General features: G+C 43.0%; 1 protein-coding gene across 2 annotated transcripts in view; it reads right to left on the bottom strand.

Annotated features, from left to right (window-relative positions):
• Positions 1 to 17,993, bottom strand: part of grik5 (glutamate receptor, ionotropic, kainate 5) — a 107,580-nt gene that overhangs the window by 29,067 nt on the left and 60,520 nt on the right. The window contains exons 2-7 of one of the 2 annotated variants that reach the window (XM_019896041.1): positions 15,321 to 15,485; positions 12,413 to 12,577; positions 8,473 to 8,570; positions 7,703 to 7,868; positions 1,846 to 2,024; positions 658 to 711 (exon numbers count right to left, since the gene is read on the bottom strand). In XM_019896041.1, the coding sequence (XP_019751600.1) occupies positions 658 to 711; positions 1,846 to 2,024; positions 7,703 to 7,868; positions 8,473 to 8,570; positions 12,413 to 12,577; positions 15,321 to 15,435 (777 nt within the window). In that variant the 5' untranslated portion in view covers positions 15,436 to 15,485. Of the gene's footprint in view, positions 1 to 657; positions 712 to 1,845; positions 2,025 to 7,702; positions 7,869 to 8,472; positions 8,571 to 12,412; positions 12,578 to 15,320; positions 15,486 to 17,993 lie in introns of those variants that run through there. The other variant, XM_019896042.1, reaches the window with a different exon arrangement.

Raw genomic sequence — 17,993 nt, 5'->3', positions numbered from 1 at the left:
GAAATGTTGCCCCTGCCTTACTGTGCTCCTTTGTCTGTGTGAGATGTGTTCATTTGCGGCCGACAACGAGGCGCTCTAAATTGGCCATCCATACCAACCCCAATTAGCGCGTTACCTGTCTAAGACTTTCTTTTATTCCTTTTTCTTCTTTTTCACCAGTCCTCAATTTACCATCTTTCTCTGCCTGATATGCACTCACTCATTGTGGACAACAGGGCACTCTAAAGAGGACATGCCAGATGCATTTTTGGGGTGTAAGGATAACTAGACTAACTAGTTAACTGCACATCACTGTTGCGCCAGATAACTGCCTGATGCCAATGAAGGCGACTAGTTCTTCAAATCGGAGGAGCGGGCGACTCATGCCGGACTACAAAATGCATCACTGGGTCCAGTTTTAGCAAATCAAGAAAATTGAAATGGTGGTTTGCACATGATCACAAATGACTTTCTAACATGTATCATGTATTCATAAACAATTCTCAAAATTGACTTTACAGGGTTTTTAACTATTTCCCCCCCCCCCCCTTTTTTTTAAGAGCCAGTTTTAGGCTAAGACAGGCTTCATGTCACCAAGTAGTAAATCAAATGAGAACAAGCGCTATGGAAAACAGACGGATGCATAAAAAAAAAAAAAAGAAGAATCTGTTCCCTTACCATGGTGGTGAGGATGTACTTGTAGAACGGTGATGTCATCCCCAGCTCTGACGCCTGCGGCACAAGAGGGGGAGAAAAAAAAGACAATAACAAAGAGACAGGTGGGTGAGAAGAGGAGAGATCGAGGGCAAAAGGAAGTGATGTTTGGCGAACAAGGCAGGAGAGGATGAGGAATAGGGAGCGTATGTTAATCATTATTTTTCCATCACGGGAAACATACGGCCTCTCCAAGGGCACAACGGCTCTCCTGTGCGCCCCGAGTGAGTCCTCACGGAGCTCTGGAACAATTTCCCGCTCGCAAGTATTGTGTGTCCAAGCGAGGATGTCCCATTGTCGTTATTGTCTCTCACATGGGCCCCGCAGGGGGCCTGCCAAGGTAAAAATAGACCTCCGTCGGCTTACTGGGGCAAGCGTGTAGCCCGCGGAAGTTTGCAGGGAATTAAAAACTTTTGACTATTCTGTGGATAATAAGCTCACTTGATGATCTGGCATTCCCATTGAGGAGACAAACACGCAAACACATGAGTCTCATACGATTCCAACAAAGTTGCTTTGCACCAAAATATGCCACAAGAGGCAGACAAAGCACGATATGAAGCTCCTCACCTCAATACCACCATAGTTCCTTGGCACCCAGATGCCACAAAATGACAGCAAAGCATCACACGAAGCTCCTCATGCAATTTTAACATAGTTCCTTAGCTCCAAGATGCCACCAGATGTAGGCAAAACACAACATGAAACTCCTCGCCTCAACATCAACTTAGTCCGTCGGCACCGAGATGCCACAAAATGACGGCAAAGCATTAAAACGAAGCTCCTCATACAATTTTAAAATAGTTCCTTTACACCAAGACGCCCCCAGATGTAGGCAAAACACAACATGAAGCTCCTCGTCTCAACATCAACAGAGTCCTTTGGCACCAAGATGCCACGCGATAGCAGCAAAGCATTACGCCAAGCTCCTCAACTCCCTTCAACATCGTCCCTTGAGACCAAGATGTCACGAGATGGCGCCGAAGCAACACTTTTATTCCTTTGGCCTGAATACAATACCATTTTTAGCGTGTTGTCCCCACCTCCCTCCCTCCGAGTTTCTATTTAGAAGTGCAAATGCGAGGCCTGCGATGAAAAGAGTCAATAATGTACAGTGTTTGTATGTGTGGGTGCGCGTGTGTACTCTCTGACCTTCTTGAGGATGAGGTAGGAGAGGGAGGCGTTGGCGTCGATGATGATGGTGGCGACTTTGTCGTCGCGGATCTCCTTCAGCAGCGGGGTCGGGTCCAGGTTGTCATCCAGCATCCTGACTGACAGCGTCTCGCGGGAGATGAGGAAGCGCCGCACCAGTTCCTCCAATCTCAGCAGGCCTGAGGCAGAGCGACACGGCATGTCAGGCTGCATATCAATGTCTCTATCAGCGCACGCCAGGCAGACTGGTGGCTGCCTCGCAGCGACCGTTCAAATGGTGAAATATCACTGGGTTGAGTGCTTATGTGTGTTTAAAACCCCGCTCAGTGAAAATAAGCATTTGTCGGTGTCAGGGCCGGAAACAGATTTGCGAGCTGTTGTGAAAAGTAGTCAATATTTTATTCCTCTTGAAGGATTTATTTGAGACGAGGATCGAGTGCTCATTGTTTTGTTGTGGTTGTTTGTTGTTGCCAAGCGTGACCGTAGGGATCTGGGGTCGCCGTGGCAACGGCAGGGATGCCAGGAATAGGTCAAGTGGAAGGAAAAATGGCGAGTTTCACGCGACATATATTATAGAACTCTTGACTTTAATATGCATTTGAAAACATAAAAATCAAGAGCTCTGTAATCACAGGGCTCTTGATGTCAAAATTAAAAGGCAGAAAAGCCCTTGATAGTTTTTTTTTCCAAACAAATCAAAAGCCCTTTAATATTTGCATTTTTTAGTTGTTTCCGAATTATGAATTCATGTCATTTCATTCTGGTCTTCCTTCCTTGTCAAGTAAATTGAAATATTTTTTTTTCCATGTACGTTTCGTCTACATTACAAAGCTTCCGTACAACCACTGGTTCATGAATAAATTATTTTGCAACAATATAATTTGTTTTTCAAGCAGAAGAAAATATTTGCCTGTGAATATAGTTTTACTGTCTTTGTGCATGCCGCACCGTCAGTGCTCAACTATCCATTGCGTAAATGGCCGTAACAACGTGACTATCAATGGTCTGTCTATGGCGTTTTTGCATGGTGTCTCGTTCGCGTCTCGTTAAGCGACCAGAAGGCAAATTTGTGTGGTGTTTTTAAATACACAAAGTGGAATTGTATTCACGTTTGATTTGACAGTAATCTTCACTGGCAGGAATCATCTCAGAGCCTCTTTATTTGTCCAATTGTTCATTATCTGCCAAACGGCTTCAAACCTACAGTGCGGCATAGTTTCATGCACGTTTCGATGATATGCTGCACCGCATCAGTACAATTCCATCGGATTCAATCAAGCGCAAATGAGCACTCGGCTTGAATGTCGTCTGTACAGAGAACACAGTTTATATGATGGCAGCAGTTACCATTTCTATTATTTCCAACAGGAGGAAAAAAAAAACCCAATACTGTAGTTTATCTTGGAGGAGGCCTTTCGGCCCGCTGCAATTCACTGTTTGTGTCACAGCTCAATTACACTTTCCATTTCTCTGAGCGCCGTTGTGACTATTATTTTGGAAAGACAAATTGGAAAACGAAAAGCGACTACAAGAAAGGAGCCGAAAGACAGAAATTCATGCACTTGAGCGGATTCCCCCGCTCTTCACGCAAACTTCTTGCTTTGGGTAATGAGCATAACCAGTGGCAGTCGAAAGTCACTTGACACTGTGCGTGGAATGCGCCTGAACCGGAAAGTCGACTGTTGCCGTCGCCTAATTGTAACGCTATAGTAAAGCGCCCCCCGGCGATGTAAATAAGTGGCAGAGGCGGAGGGGCGGCGCCATCATGCATCTGGATGGAGAGGTAGTGGATACAGCCCTTCAGCGGGAGAAAGCCTCTGTAAGCAGAGGGGTAATCACTGAAGCACGCCAAAACTTTAATTAGTTTGAGCACGGAGGGGAGAAAAATCAATGCACTTTACAGCCTCTTCTCTTCCTTCACCCTGCTTGTGTCACATATTTTTTTCGGCTGTCTTTCAGCCTCTTTCTTTTCTTTTTTTTTTTATCTTTCTTTTTTTTTTCTGCATTCAACACCTTGCCCTCTCGCCGTCCTCAACCTCATCCATCCGCTGACGACTGCTTAATGGAATTAGTCTCACGATAGCGCGTCGTTAGCCGGCCACAGCGAGAGAAAAGATGCGTCGGAAATGACCCGAAAATAGGAGAGGGCTCTCGCTCACATTTGACGGAGCGCGCTAGGATTAATTCCTGCCTGGGGGCGAGGATGTTAAAAAGGAGCACAAAGGCTTAAATGACTGTAATGGGTACTGGGATGGGTACGACGGATGATGAGATGATAACCATAGAACAAAAAAAATATGCATCAGTGATGACCAAAAGGAAAAAAAGAAACAGTTCACGAAAGCCAATGACAGAGAATGGGACAATATACAGTAATCACAACCATAGAACAGGAAGTGAGCGGAGGAAAAATGTGAGTATCACCACAGAACAGGCAATTGGCAGAGGAAAATATGATGGCAACCATAAAACAGGACATGGGAACAGGAAATGTGATGATATCCATGGAACAGGAAATGGCAAAAAAGGGAAATGTGATAAGCGTGAAGCAGGAAATAGTGAATGGTAAAAATGTGATGACGCCCGCAGAAGAGGAAATGGTGAGGGGGGGGGAGGGAAACGTGATGGTGACCATAGAACAGGAATTGAAAAAAGGGGGGAAAAAACAAGGAAAATATGATAAGCATAGAGCAAGACAGGCAATCGAAGAATAGCAAAGAGGACAAATGTGATGCTAACCATAGAACAAGAAATGACAACAACCAAAAAAAGTGCCGGTCAACATGGAAGAGGAACAGTTGAATTGACACATGTCAAGTCGTCAGCACAATGTCAGCTGCGTTCTTGGCCTCATTTGAAGACGCTCGCGAGGACGATTCATGGTCGCCGTCTGCGTTTATAACAGCCGCCTGCCAAAAAAAGGAGCACCGCCCCTTGCAGCTCAAACGACTCAAAAGGCAGCCTAACAAACGGCCAATGACACTTTCATCCAAAGTGACACACCACACTGAACGTAAAGAACAGACACACGCACGCACACACACACACACGCACACACCGAAAACAGCCATTTGGCTGACCGCCATCTCAGCAGAAAGGAACCTTGGGCAAGACGGATGTTGACCAGCACCCACATTCAAATCTGCGGCCAATTTACAGCCTTGAATAAACCTAACGTGCATCTCTGTCTTTGCTACAAGAAACCCGTTCGAACCCAGAACATTCGACTGCAAGCCAACATGCCACTCCGCGTGTATTTTCCATTTTCTCCGACGCTCATCCTCATGAGGGCGAACTGGAGCCTGACCACAACAGGATGAAAACAAGATGTTGTCTGGATTGCATGTGCGCGTGTGTGTGCGCACGCGCGTCCGGACGCAAAGTGAGCAAGGAACCTAGCAAACAAATAAATGAACAGTGCAGCACGCAGCAGGACAATGAACGCGCACGTTAGCCCACGCGGCGGTTGTGTGAACGTGCAATAAGCTGGCTGAATGGCAGTTAGCACCTTTCCCGCAGCCATGGCAACTGGCGCCATGGCGATAAGATAGCGCAGCCAAGTGGGTCACCGTCTTGCAGTGTGATAACCTTGTGGAGGGGGCTCGGGGAGGGGGGGGGTACAAAAATGGTAGAAAAGGGCTGGCAATATCAGCACATTCAATGTATCGGCATGTAGTTGTTATTTGATTAAAAAAAAAAAAAAATTATCTGCAATGCGTCCCGAAATGAGGGAAAGGAGCGAAAGACCTCAGTTTAGTGAGTCGATAAGGCCGGGGTGGGCAAACTAGGGCCCGCGGGTCATGTACGGCCTGCTCCAGTCTTTCATCCAAGAATTTACTGATGCTTTTTTTTTTTTTTTTTGGTCTTAAAAGTTTCAAATTCAAATGTATTCACTTTTCATCATCTCATTTGAAAATAAGGTCAACAGATATCATTTTTAAAAAAATGGAAATAATTAAAATAAACTGATTAATAATAATAATGAATAAGATTAAGATCATATATTTGACAGAAAATACAGCAGTACATTGACAAAACGTTTTTTATTTTACTGTATAATTGGCCCCATAATATAACCAATATTGGTATCTAAACATCTTTACCATTGCATTACAATATAAAACATTGGCTAATTACAATTATAATTATATATATATTGAAGAACAAAATATAAAACATTTTATTTATTTTTTGGCAAAATCAACAATTTTACATAAGCTGTAAAAAGGTTGCAGAATATTTTTTTAAATCATATCATTGACTAAATAATAACAAATAAATGATTTATAAATAAGAAAATAAAATTAGCAGACATGGGTTGTTAAAGTGAACAATTTTACAAAAATACAAATTACTGGAATATTTTCACATTTGTACTATTATCAGCACGGAGAGAACATTCAAACAGAGACTCGAACCCAGAACCTCCGAAGTGAGAGGCCAACGTGTCGACCGCCATGCGTCTGTGCTGCCCTCGTTCTATTTTACGTGACTTTTATCGCAAGCGGTAAACTTCCGCACTCCTATTCGGTTTGGAACCCATCCGCCATCATCCGAAGATCTGAAGCCTGGAGAAAAGCTTTCGGAAGTCAATGAAGCGACGGGTCGGATAAGGAATCCGAAAACGCCGCGGGGAGGCCTCGTGGGCTCCCTCCATTCAAGCCCGAGGATAACGATCGGCTCTGTGTGACGCTTTTGTTTGTGCTTTTCACGAGGCCTCTCCAGACTTCCGTGGCCACCCCCGCGCCGCGCGCCGTCCCTCCTTGAATTCTTCTGCCTCCCAATAACCCACTGCATAATCAATCAATAATGTGCTCTTTCTAAAAGGAAAATATGGCTTTATAATTAATTCCCCGGCGCTGCCTGAGAGCTTCGTCATTTTTCCCTTCCAAAAAAAAATGCAAAGCATTCCAACATCATTTTTATTATTGGATGAGCGCAGCCTGACTAGCCTCCCAGGAGGATGTGCGCACAAGCATAATAAATAAAAGAAGGGGCAGGGGGGTGGGGGAAGCCTGCAGCATGAGTACAACTTTATGATCGCTGTCCAAACTGCAAAAAGCAGTTAAAAATACACACGTTTTAAGAATCAATCACTTACAGCATTAACAACACAACAGTACGAAAGTATGGCAGACCAAGTGTGGCCTGCTAGCTAAATAATCGATTCTAGAGACACTTCTGCCATCATATACCTGACCAGACAGTTTTAAATAGCATGTTAACGTTCTGGAACAAAACGATGAATTATGTAGCTGGTTTCAACAAAATAGCAGTGCTAGCAATACGTAGTAGCTAGCATTAGCATGATATGTAAAGTGACATTAGCCTAGCTGCGACGTTGGTGGCATGACTTATTTGTCAGTGTTACTTGAAACCTAGTTTAATATATTTACTTTTAAAGGTTTTAATGTGTATAAATGTTGTCAATTTGGGTTCTTTGAATACTTTTGTTACTACTCGGTCTACTTTTACTTCCTCTGGTATGCTTTTGACTTGTCATGAGCTGCTTTTAGGCCTTGGGGCTTTGCTTGTGTGAGGTACGAATTGCCTTGTGTCCCTTTCGATGAATTGTGCTACAAAAATAAAGCTGCCTTGCTTTGCTATAACTAATTATGGGTTTGAAGGTAATTTTTTTTCTGACTGTACAATCAACGAGACAACTGAATTCCTGAGGAAATTATGTGTGAGTTTTGAAAAGCTGAGGGTGAATTGAAATCGCACAGAATTAAATGTGAAACAACTTTGAATTTTTGGAATTGGAAATGGTTTGAATTGGTCAAGAAATGTTAAAGGAGGTGGGAAGAATAGAATAGAATAAAATAGAATCATTATTTATTTTCAGCATATGACTCACATTCGGCTTTGGCACAGACAAGGCTGGCCGAGGGGTAGCTGAAGGAGCGCAGGATAGCCCCGATTGCCAGGCTCAGGTCCTCGTTGCTGGGGTACAAGGTGACAGAGGCAAAGCGAAGGTACGGCAGGCGGGGTGTCTCCTCCGGACCGATCTTCACATGTGGGATCTGCAAGGAGGAACTTACAGCAACTGATGCCAATAATCACGAAGACCCATTCAAGAGCCAAGGCAGTAAAAAAAAAAAAAAAACAAAAAAAAAAAAACGATAATAGACCCTCATGGTGAAGTTTCAGGTTGAACCTAAAACGCACAAGAACTTTTACAAGCAAACTTAACTTTTGAAGTCCCATGACATAGCTCAACTGCAAATCTCACAACAGGTGTTTGGAATCTTATATTCTGTTTCCGTTGGGTTAGAAGCCCAAACCAAATGAAAATGCTCCATTTGAGCAGTTCGATCAAAATAATCAGGCCGAAACCGGAAGGAACTTTGTTCATTTTCACAGAGGTGAAAATGAACAAAACACATGTAAAAAAGTTCACCGGAAGAGTCACAGAAAGGCCCAGAGGTGGACCTCTCTATTTTTTTTTTTTTTTGCATCAAACACCTGTTGTGAATTTTGCCATTCAGCGCCTTGTTAGAGAAGAGAAAGTTATGGTGGCCATTCAAAAGTTGAGACAAGTCCACCTGTAAATGGCGACGTGCACTTTCAGCTCATTCCAAAATGTCACCCCATCGGCCATGTACGCAACGTGACAAACTCACTCACCTCTTTCTCGCCACATATGTGACTAACAGTGGAGCCAGAGGCGGGGCTGGACGCAGGGCCTATCACCGAAACAACACCTTTGGGTAGAATCTGACACACTGGGGGGGAAAAAGGTGGGGGTGGGGGGACACATAAATGACATAGGCAAATACTACATTCAGGCAGAGTTTCAGTAGTTTAGTTCATCCCCTTGATCCCAGTGGAGCAATGAAATCCGACCGGCTCTAATGTGACTTATTTGAGAGGAGGGTTGCCTCCGAGGGCAACAGGAGCCAAAGTGTTGCCTGCTGTTGCTGCTGCTGCTTGAGATGATTTCCATTTTAAAATCTCTAACAACTCAAGAAAAATACACGGATCGTGCACACCAGTAATGAGATCCAACGCAAGAGCTGCATCCTACAAAGCCTCTTTCACCGAGAGGTACCTCATCAACAATGGACCCATTCATTTGGAGACATGAGAGAGGCAACATTAAAGAAGGACGGAGCCCAAGTGAAACAATGAATTCCTCATTTCTTCTGGGATGTGAATCAAAATATGGCAAATTTACTCAAATAATGGTTTCAATAGACATCCTGCCTCGGTTAATATCTTTTCGTAATACGTTGTTTAAAAGCAAGGGTGTCAAACTCATTTTTGTCGCGGGCCACTTTTGAGTGACGTCTTCCCTCGGAGGGTCGTTATGACAGTGAAACCACAAAAATGATTATTGCATTATCGCATTATTACTTGTAAAGGTAACAAAATAATTGCAAAATTTCAACGTTATTTATTTCACATGACAATTTGACATTTTCAGTCATTTTTTTTTTAGCAAGGATCATGCCAGTTGACACATGATTTTCTTTCAGGGGACCACATAAAATGATTTGGCGGGCCAGATCTGGCCCCCGAGCCTTGAGTTTGACACGTATGTTTTAAAGTGTCATTCACTCATGGAAAAATATTTCTAAATATGCAATAATATTACGCGAACTAATTTCTAAACAAAAAAAAATTTACATGTCCCCCCCACTCCTCTTGCCTTTTAACTTATTTAGCTCAATGAGAGGGGGAGAATATGAGCACCTGCCAGAATGATGATTGGGGGGGTGTAAAAATCTGTCAGAAAAAAAACAAACACAGTTTGCCTTAATTTATATATTTTTCTAATATGTGATACAGTGTCAACGTTTCATTTACTCATGGATTTTTTTTAAATATACAGTACACTCTTTAAAATGTATTGAAATAAAGGCCACTCTATTTAAATGAGAGGGGTAAAACATTAACACCTGCCAATATGCTCACACCAAAGTTAAAACCAATCTGTCAGATGTCACGTCACAAGAAATAATGTATTTCCTCAAATAACTGCCTCCATCTTAACAGATACCATGCCTCCATTTTTTTGGGAGGGGTGGGGGGGGGATTATTTTCAATTGGAGGATGCGACAAAAGTGTTTTATTTGGAAAAATACTTTTGTTGAAATAAACACCTCATAGAAAAATGGCACTCTCTGCGAGTGAGTAGATAAACTCCCTTGGCTAGGAAGGGAGGACTTTGGTTGAATAAATGAAGTCTCTTGGCCACTCACGGGAAAAGGAAGTATCGCTTTAATGGCGGTGTTTATTGGTGTTAAGTGGATGTTGCAGCAAATGCATTCTTATTATATTAAAAAAAAAATATATATCCTACCTGTTGATAAACACTGCACCCCTAAGACACCCCACACACCCCACCCCCGTTCTCTGTCGTTGTGTAAACAAGCTCCCTTGCCCACTCATGGGAAAAGGGAGGTTTTTAATTTGTCCTGAGTAGGTGACAAACGAATAAACCAAAGGCTTTATTCTCCAGAAATGCCCGGTATTCGAAATAGTCAGTGGATCATTGAAGTCTACCCAAAGCAGGCATATACTTGTCTTGTCATGACCTACTACAATTTCTTACCTTCTAGCATATATTTGCAAAATTAAATGCTTCCCTCTTAATAAATGAGCTCTGGTCCTGTTCGCAATTAAATAACATCAACTCCGTGCGGTTCAAAATAAGGACCCTACATGTTTGGCCTTGACAGCTCCTTCCGCGTCGGCGCTCTGCCCCGTTTTCCCGGCATGGCGAGTGGTAGAATTGGCAACGAAGAAAAAAAAACGTATTGAGCAGCACGCGCTGTGCCCATCGATCGATTGCAGGAACACACTCGCTCACACGTCCACCTGACAAACCCAATTCAAAGAAACGCCGACATGCGCAAATAAAATGCCAAACAAGTGCCGCTGGCCGTTGGCCTTAAATAGCAGATGTCGAGCATGCGACGCAATTCTGCATCCGCTTTACAGATGAAAACAGCCTTCACATCCAAAACAGATTAGCTTTCTGACCTCCGTTGTCTAAGATCGGGCAGGGAGAAGTAGTCAAGAGCAAAACAAAAAAATGAAAGAAAAAAATCAATCCAAGACAAATTGTCCTGATTTATTTAAAAAAAAAAAACAATGACAGTTTGTTTCCATGTTGAACTCGCATGTAAACAGTCATAGCAGGGTGGACAGCAAAAATAGGTGAACCCTCTGCTAATGACTTCTTCAAGAGCTTATCAGACTCAGGAGTCAGCCAACCAAGAATGCAATCAATGTGATGAGTTTGGAGGTTGAGGTTAAATGTGTGCTGACCTCAAAGAAAAAAAAGAAAAAAAAAAACACACCAGTTGTGAGTTTGTTATTCTCCGGAAGCATTGCTTGATTTGAATCATGCCACACCCAAAGGGGCTCTCTGAAGAAGCATAAAGCTTGAAAGGGTGCTAAAAGTCTCTCGAAAAGCCTCGGCATTCATCAGTCCGTGCTAAGACACGGCTAACGCATGTCTGTGTATCACATAGTGATGCAGAGGAATGCTTTTTGTCTGCGTGTCCTGGATTTGGGAGCATGTTTTTGCGCGCATGTTTGCGCGCGTGTGTGTGTGTGTGTGTGTGTGTGTGTGTGTGTGTGTGTGTGTGTGTTTGTGTGTGCTCCACAGACAGCTGTAGCTGTAAGACGACAAGCTCTCTGATCCAAAGACCCAACCAAAAAAAAAAAAAAAATGGCTTTGAGCAAACAAGCTTGTCAGAGTCTCCTGCCCATCGGTCAAGGACACACAAACACAAACACACCAACACAAAGTCGCACAAGTACACTCGCCTTCTCATGGACAACTGGACATTTTGCCAGCGGCTGATGGCAGGCAGCGTCACAGACCTCCAGTATCCAAATCGGAGCGAGGGAGTCTCAGTCCTGAACTGGTTCCTTAGTTTGCATTCGCAGGATCAAGGTTATTTATTTATTTCTTATTCTTATTGTTATGTTTTTTTATTGGGCGCAGTGGTGGACACAAGCAGCTGTTCCTGCAGGCCACTGGACCACAGCTCTTAATGAGACCGCCTTGGTGGGTCATTGGCACTCTCCAATGAACATGTAAACTCATTAGCATGAAGTCATAAAAGGAAAAAAAAAAGCTCGAACACTTTTAATGCTCCCAGTGTAATGTTCAGCCTTTTTTTTTTTTTTTTTTTAAGAAAGAGTGGAAGCGGCTGCAGTAAAAAAGGCAGGAGTAATAAGGAGTTTATTTTTTTTTAAGCATTTTGCAAAGCCCCAGCTGCCTTATCGCCTTCAGGTCAGGTCACACAGCAAGAAACGTAAGGATTTAAATCATTTTGAATCATGACGCAAAATAGCATCAATGTGGTTGAAGGCGGAATTATTTAGTCTTTATGGATTCTTACTTTAGCTGAAGGTAAATTCAGCGCTTATTGTTCTGTAGCAAAGCACAAACGTGACTGACTTCAAATGATGGCGTCAAGTCCAACGTGCTCCCAACCAAGTCACCTTATGGCGCTCTACCCGCCCCAAAAATAATCCTTTCATGCAAGTTACAAGCCATATTTGTGGATTTTCAGCATTTCTGCACATGAATGAGAGCCTCACTCACTCGTGTCAGTGGTGTCATACTGGGAATCTTTCTGTAGCTCGTAGATGTCCACCTCCACTCGAGTTCGGGCCGGGACCTCCATCAGGCTGTTGATGTTTTCCCTGGCCAGTGACAGCGCCAGACGCTCGCCGCGCCCACACACAGACTGGTCATCCAAAATGGCCGCTGGAGAGACAGTCAAGAACAGCTTCACTCAAATTCTTTGTGTTGTGCTTTTATTTAATGACGCACACATACTGTGTGTGTGTGTGTGTGTGTGTGTGTGTGTGTGTGTGTGTGTGTGTGTGTGTATCTGTTGCTTACAGAGGAAATGGAAGAAGATTCCATTTTCGTGGGATGCTTTTGGTGTTAGCATTTTAACATGGCTCAAAGCTCAAAACGTTAGCATGATATGCTCCCTTTAAGTGGCAATACCATCAATCACCATTAGATGGCAGTGATTGCACTTTCACTTTCCCGATATTAAGACATGACTAGGTCTAATTTTTATTTTATTTTTTTTCTTTTGGAGGGTTTGGAATGCCATTTATGACAAACATAGTATATCATTAATATTTCAATTTCGAGTGAGATGATTTTTGTGGAAAACATGCAAAAGGTTTTGCACCGAATGTTTTTTGTTGTTGTTCTTGTGGTTGTTCAACAATTTTGTGCGTCCTTGAATGGTCATTTTTATGAGGACTGGAAAAAATATATTTATAAGGTATGTGTTATTTGGTTGCTTCAAACCCTTTTATTATTGGTTTGGGGGTGTAGATCTTTTATCCATGTATTGAAAACTGTATTATCCAAAATAAAATATATTAAGACCAAGTATTTTGCACGCATAGACGTATTTTGTCCGTATTTAAAGTGACATTTCTGTCCTGCATGAGTTTAGGAAGTTTTACGTGGCCCCCGAGTAGCACTGATGAAAAATTGTGCCACCTCCTCCTCCAACTTTGATGTTGCCATCCCCAGTCTAGACTCAATTTGTATTTTGGACCATTTTCAATATTGCCTCCTGCTTGAACTTTACTTTTTTGTTGTTTTTTTTTTTTTTTATTTGTTTTTTGTTCGCCTCTTTTCTCTTACGTTGCCTCAGGCACTGACGCGTTTACCCAACCAGATTGAGGAATGATACTGATCGCCTGAAATAGCACCGAGGACCTGAAGTAACTCTCTTCTCTGCTCCTGTTTGCGCCGACATTTTGCTTTTACAAGAGCAGTTGATATCGAGCTTGCCACATTATCTCTCACCAACAAGTCTAGAACCACCAAAGTGACGATGCCTCTTGTCTCATTGAAGACCCCACTGTGCTGCAGCTTAAGTCCTGAGAACCCCAAAAGACGCTGAGTGAACCCGTTTTGCTAGTCTCACCATTCAGTTGTTTTTTTTCTTCTATGGGGCTCGAGCAGCCACATATTTCATTCTCAGAACACCGCCAGGACCCAATTTTCAACTTTCCAAATGTTTTTATTGTTATCCAAACACAAAGCTAAGTGCTTTTAAATGAGACAACAAGATGATGTATTGGCGAGCAAGTCAAAAGTGAAATAATGACACAACCTTTTATGGCGCTTGAGCAGCCACAAATTTCATTCTCGGCGCTATGGCAGGGCCCAATTTTCAGCTTTGCAAATGTCTTTATTGTTATCAAAACACAAACCGTATTGGTTTTAAATCAAGACAAGATGTTGTATATAAGTCAAAAATGAAATCGCTGCACGACCTTTTACAGCGCTCGAGCAGCCACAAATTTCACTCCCAGCAGTCTGGCAGGACCCAATTTTCAACGATACAAATTCTATTGTTCCCTTTTATCAAAGCGTGAAGCTGACTGATTTTACATAAAGACAAGACAAGGTAGATTTAGTCTACGGTGAAATCCTGACATGCCTCTCTTAACAGTGCTCGGGTGGCCGTTTTTTTTTTCTCCTCAGAACCTTTCTGGATTACTTATCGCGAGGTAAGTCGAGCAATTGTTGTCTTTGCTGGAATCTCACTAATTTTAAATAATGGCAAAACATGATGTATTGCCGACCGAGTCAAAGGTGAACTAATTACATGCTGCTTTGCGGTGCTCGAGCAGCAGCATATTTGATTCTAATTGCTCTGCCCGGGCCCTATTTTCAACGTGCTGAATTTCAGTACGCTCCTGCAGAACTTTTAACGATTGAAAAACAAAAGCTCATGCTACACAGGTGCAGGTTAGGGCTTGAAAGATTCAAAATTTTTTGCAGTCGACCATGTGATGAAAGTCAAGTCGAAGTTGATTTATCAATGACATCAATACATTTCCAGCACAGGACGATGGTCTCCAACTGATTTTGCGGCATAGACCGTTTTCAAAGTAAGACATTCCGACGGACCGGCACAAAAACAAATGATAAAAAATACAACTCACCCTGAGATTCTCAGTTTCACCGTTACTATTTTAAACTGTACTATACAGTGACAAGTTTACACAAAGGGCCCTAGTTTCGTGAGACGATCCCTCTGAATCACTGTAAAAATCTATTCATTGAACAAATTCCGATCATTATCATCTTAAAAATATTTTAATAACCCACCCCTAAATGCATCACCCAACTATTTGGGGAGGGAGGAGGCACACGTGGCATGCACGGCCAACTGCATCATCCGCATGGGGAAATCTTGCAGTTCGCCGGTCTAAATGCACTTTGAGCCCGCTCTGACACTGTGATGTCGAAGAGGGTGACTAATGAATTGAGCACGATGTATGACAGTAGTACACGCATCTCTGTCCTGGCGGCTCAGTACAAGATGGCTAAGTTAACAATAATTAAACAGAACTGACTTGAAAAAAAAAAATGACGTACCCCGACTTCCTTGAGAGGATGTCACACAGCATTGATGACACCTGTCATCAAAACACCAATTGACAGATTATTGGCGGAAACTCACCCATGCGGACGGCAGAGAGTACGGGAGTCTGACACAGCGAGCGTGGCGGCATGTTGGCTAGCAGCAGGAACAACAGGAAGTGTATTGACAGCAGCAGTGCTGGCAGAGCCGGCATTTTCTACTGCTCCTCATGGAGAATGGTCTGCTGGCTGCCTGTACCACCACCTGCAGGAACGGAGGACACATTGCACTTTCAGCAACTGTTAGCCCCGTACTTCTGGTGTGTTTGTTTTTACTAGGAACATTTGGACTCAATTAGGAAAATGACCTTATCCTGTAGGGCTGGGCGATAATTCAAAATCAAGATGTATGGTGATAGCCACGGAGATCGATATCAGTAGAAAATGCCTTTGATACAATGTTTGATAAAAACAAAATTCGGAAAGCAAACCCCGACATACATACATTCACACACACACACACATATACAGTAAGTATACTGTTAAAAAAAGAACAACAAAAAAAAAACATTAAAAGCAGTCATTAAAAAAATAAGATTTGAAAACTAAAAACGATTGCATTATTTCATGTTTAGATAAATATGGTTCAAAAATGTGTTTGTAGAAATGCCTCCAATTTAATCATCCTGAGCGGTTTGAAACAAGCATCAAAATCATTAGACATTGATTTCATTGAACATGCATCTTGTTTGTTGTTGTGAAGCATGATGAACACAAATCAAAGTCCAGTGTCTTTTTTTTGTACAGTTCATAGCGCTAGCTTGTAGCCAACCACTAGATGGCAGCACACAATTTTCTTTGACAATGCAAATCTGAAAGAAGAAGAAAACAAAGTATCAGGCTCGTTTTTGCTGATGATTATTGAATGTCAATCCTGCTTTTTACGCCAACAGAAAGTGACGGGTGTAGGTTAATTTTATTAGATACATATTTGGATGTGATTATTGATGTATACAGTATTGTGAAATGATAAGGTTGTTAGTCTGCGAGGAAAAAAATGTGATTTGTTTATTTTTATTTGGTTTATCACGGCGGTAGCAGTATGGTCCGCCCGGGTAACACAAAGGGCCATTGGGAAGAAAAAGGTTCCTCACTGCTGATTTCAATCGTGTATCATCGTAACAAGTATAGCGCCTCGCTCTCACTATACTTCACTTTCATTGTAGCGCTCTGAAGGCGAGATTTACTGTGGTGTCAGTGAGGCACGCGGGCCCTCCTGACTGGTGGTGAAATATGCGATGCGCATTCCCTCGCCTGGTCTCCTGCGGAGAGTCGGTCTTTTGGAAGTGACAGGCCTCAGCCTTGAAGAGATCTCCAGAGGCAGTTCAAAGACAACACACACACGCAAGAGGCTCTCCGAGACATCTTCCTCACTCTTCCACCCGATGTCCCGACACGCGTTTTCAAGAACCCAACAGGAGCTTCCTAAGTTCATTTGTAAGACATTTACAACACAAGAGCTGCTAAGCAGGCTGCCTTCAGACAGGGCGACACAGCCTGGCCCCGACTGACGACACGGCGAGAAAGGATGGCGGGATGCAGACGGAGGAGCAGGTAGGTGGAGGTGGAAGTGCAGATGGAGAAGCTGAAAGAGTTGCATCACATCACCACTAACATTTAAACACAGCAGAGAGTCACGGGGGCGGTGCGAGACCCTGACGTATGCATGTGGGGAGGGGAAAGGGCAAGAGCGGGGTGGTTGAGGGGAAGAAATGTGTTTCCACATTTCCCTGTCTTCTCCATAGGTAACTTATATTTAATGTTTATTCGCATTTTCAGAAGAATTTTGGGGGTTTGGAAAATTTGGGGGGCCGGGACATGGGTTAATCAAAGGGCCACACAAAGTGCGGCCTGCCACCGCTTCCCCATCCCTGGTTGTTATCCTCAAGCTGAAAAGTTTGAATAATAAATTAACCATTTACATGGGACTATTTTCCCTGATATTTATTTTGGCTGACAGTGGAGATTTTATGACATTGTGTGACTGCAAATGGTGCAAGTAACAAAAGTCAACTGTCTTTCGAAGGTGCGCAGAAAATTAAAAGATTGGGGTGGGGGGGGCAAGATAAATGAGTGGTTTGTAAAGAGGAACAACATAAATTACAAATCTTAAAGTATTTTATGATTATTATTATTATTCTTTATAAACATTATCCTTGGTTATTCATATTAATTGACTGATTGTCTGCATATTTGTAACTAGTGTTGGCAATCTTTCAGGCGTGTGTGTGTGTGTGTGTGTGTGTGTGTGTGTGTGTGTGTGTGTATATTCAATATATATTTTGTTTTGCGGACCCCCTGAGATAGCCTTACATGGACATCCCATGGCCCCCCCGGCCCCCAGTATAAAAGTCTAGCTCCGCCTCTGACTTTTTTACAATTGCTGCATTTTCTCCAAATAATATCAAAACACTGCATCAGAACATGATTATGTGACAAGATAGCTGAAGCATGTGTGAGCAAACATGGCGCTAATACTAATGGCTACGCACCATACTGTGCAGATGGCCGCGGTGGCCTCATTACGCTTTGCCCTGCTCAAAGTGAATGGAGGACGGGCCCGAGCGCGCCCGCCATCTGCACACGCGCGACATGGCGTCGAAAAATGGCAGCGCTGTGGGAGTCATTGTTTTGAGTCGAGGCGGCGCACGTGTGTGTGTGTGTGTGTGTGTGTGTGTGTGTGTGTGTGTAATATCGGGACAATTTGATTATA

This window comes from Hippocampus comes, unplaced genomic scaffold (genome assembly GCF_001891065.2).
Source record: "Hippocampus comes isolate QL1 unplaced genomic scaffold, H_comes_QL1_v1.1 scaffold55, whole genome shotgun sequence".
NCBI classification, from domain to species: domain Eukaryota; kingdom Metazoa; phylum Chordata; class Actinopteri; order Syngnathiformes; family Syngnathidae; genus Hippocampus; species Hippocampus comes.
The sequence above is the reverse complement of the archived record's forward strand: the minus strand, read 5'-3'. Positions and strand labels throughout refer to the sequence as shown.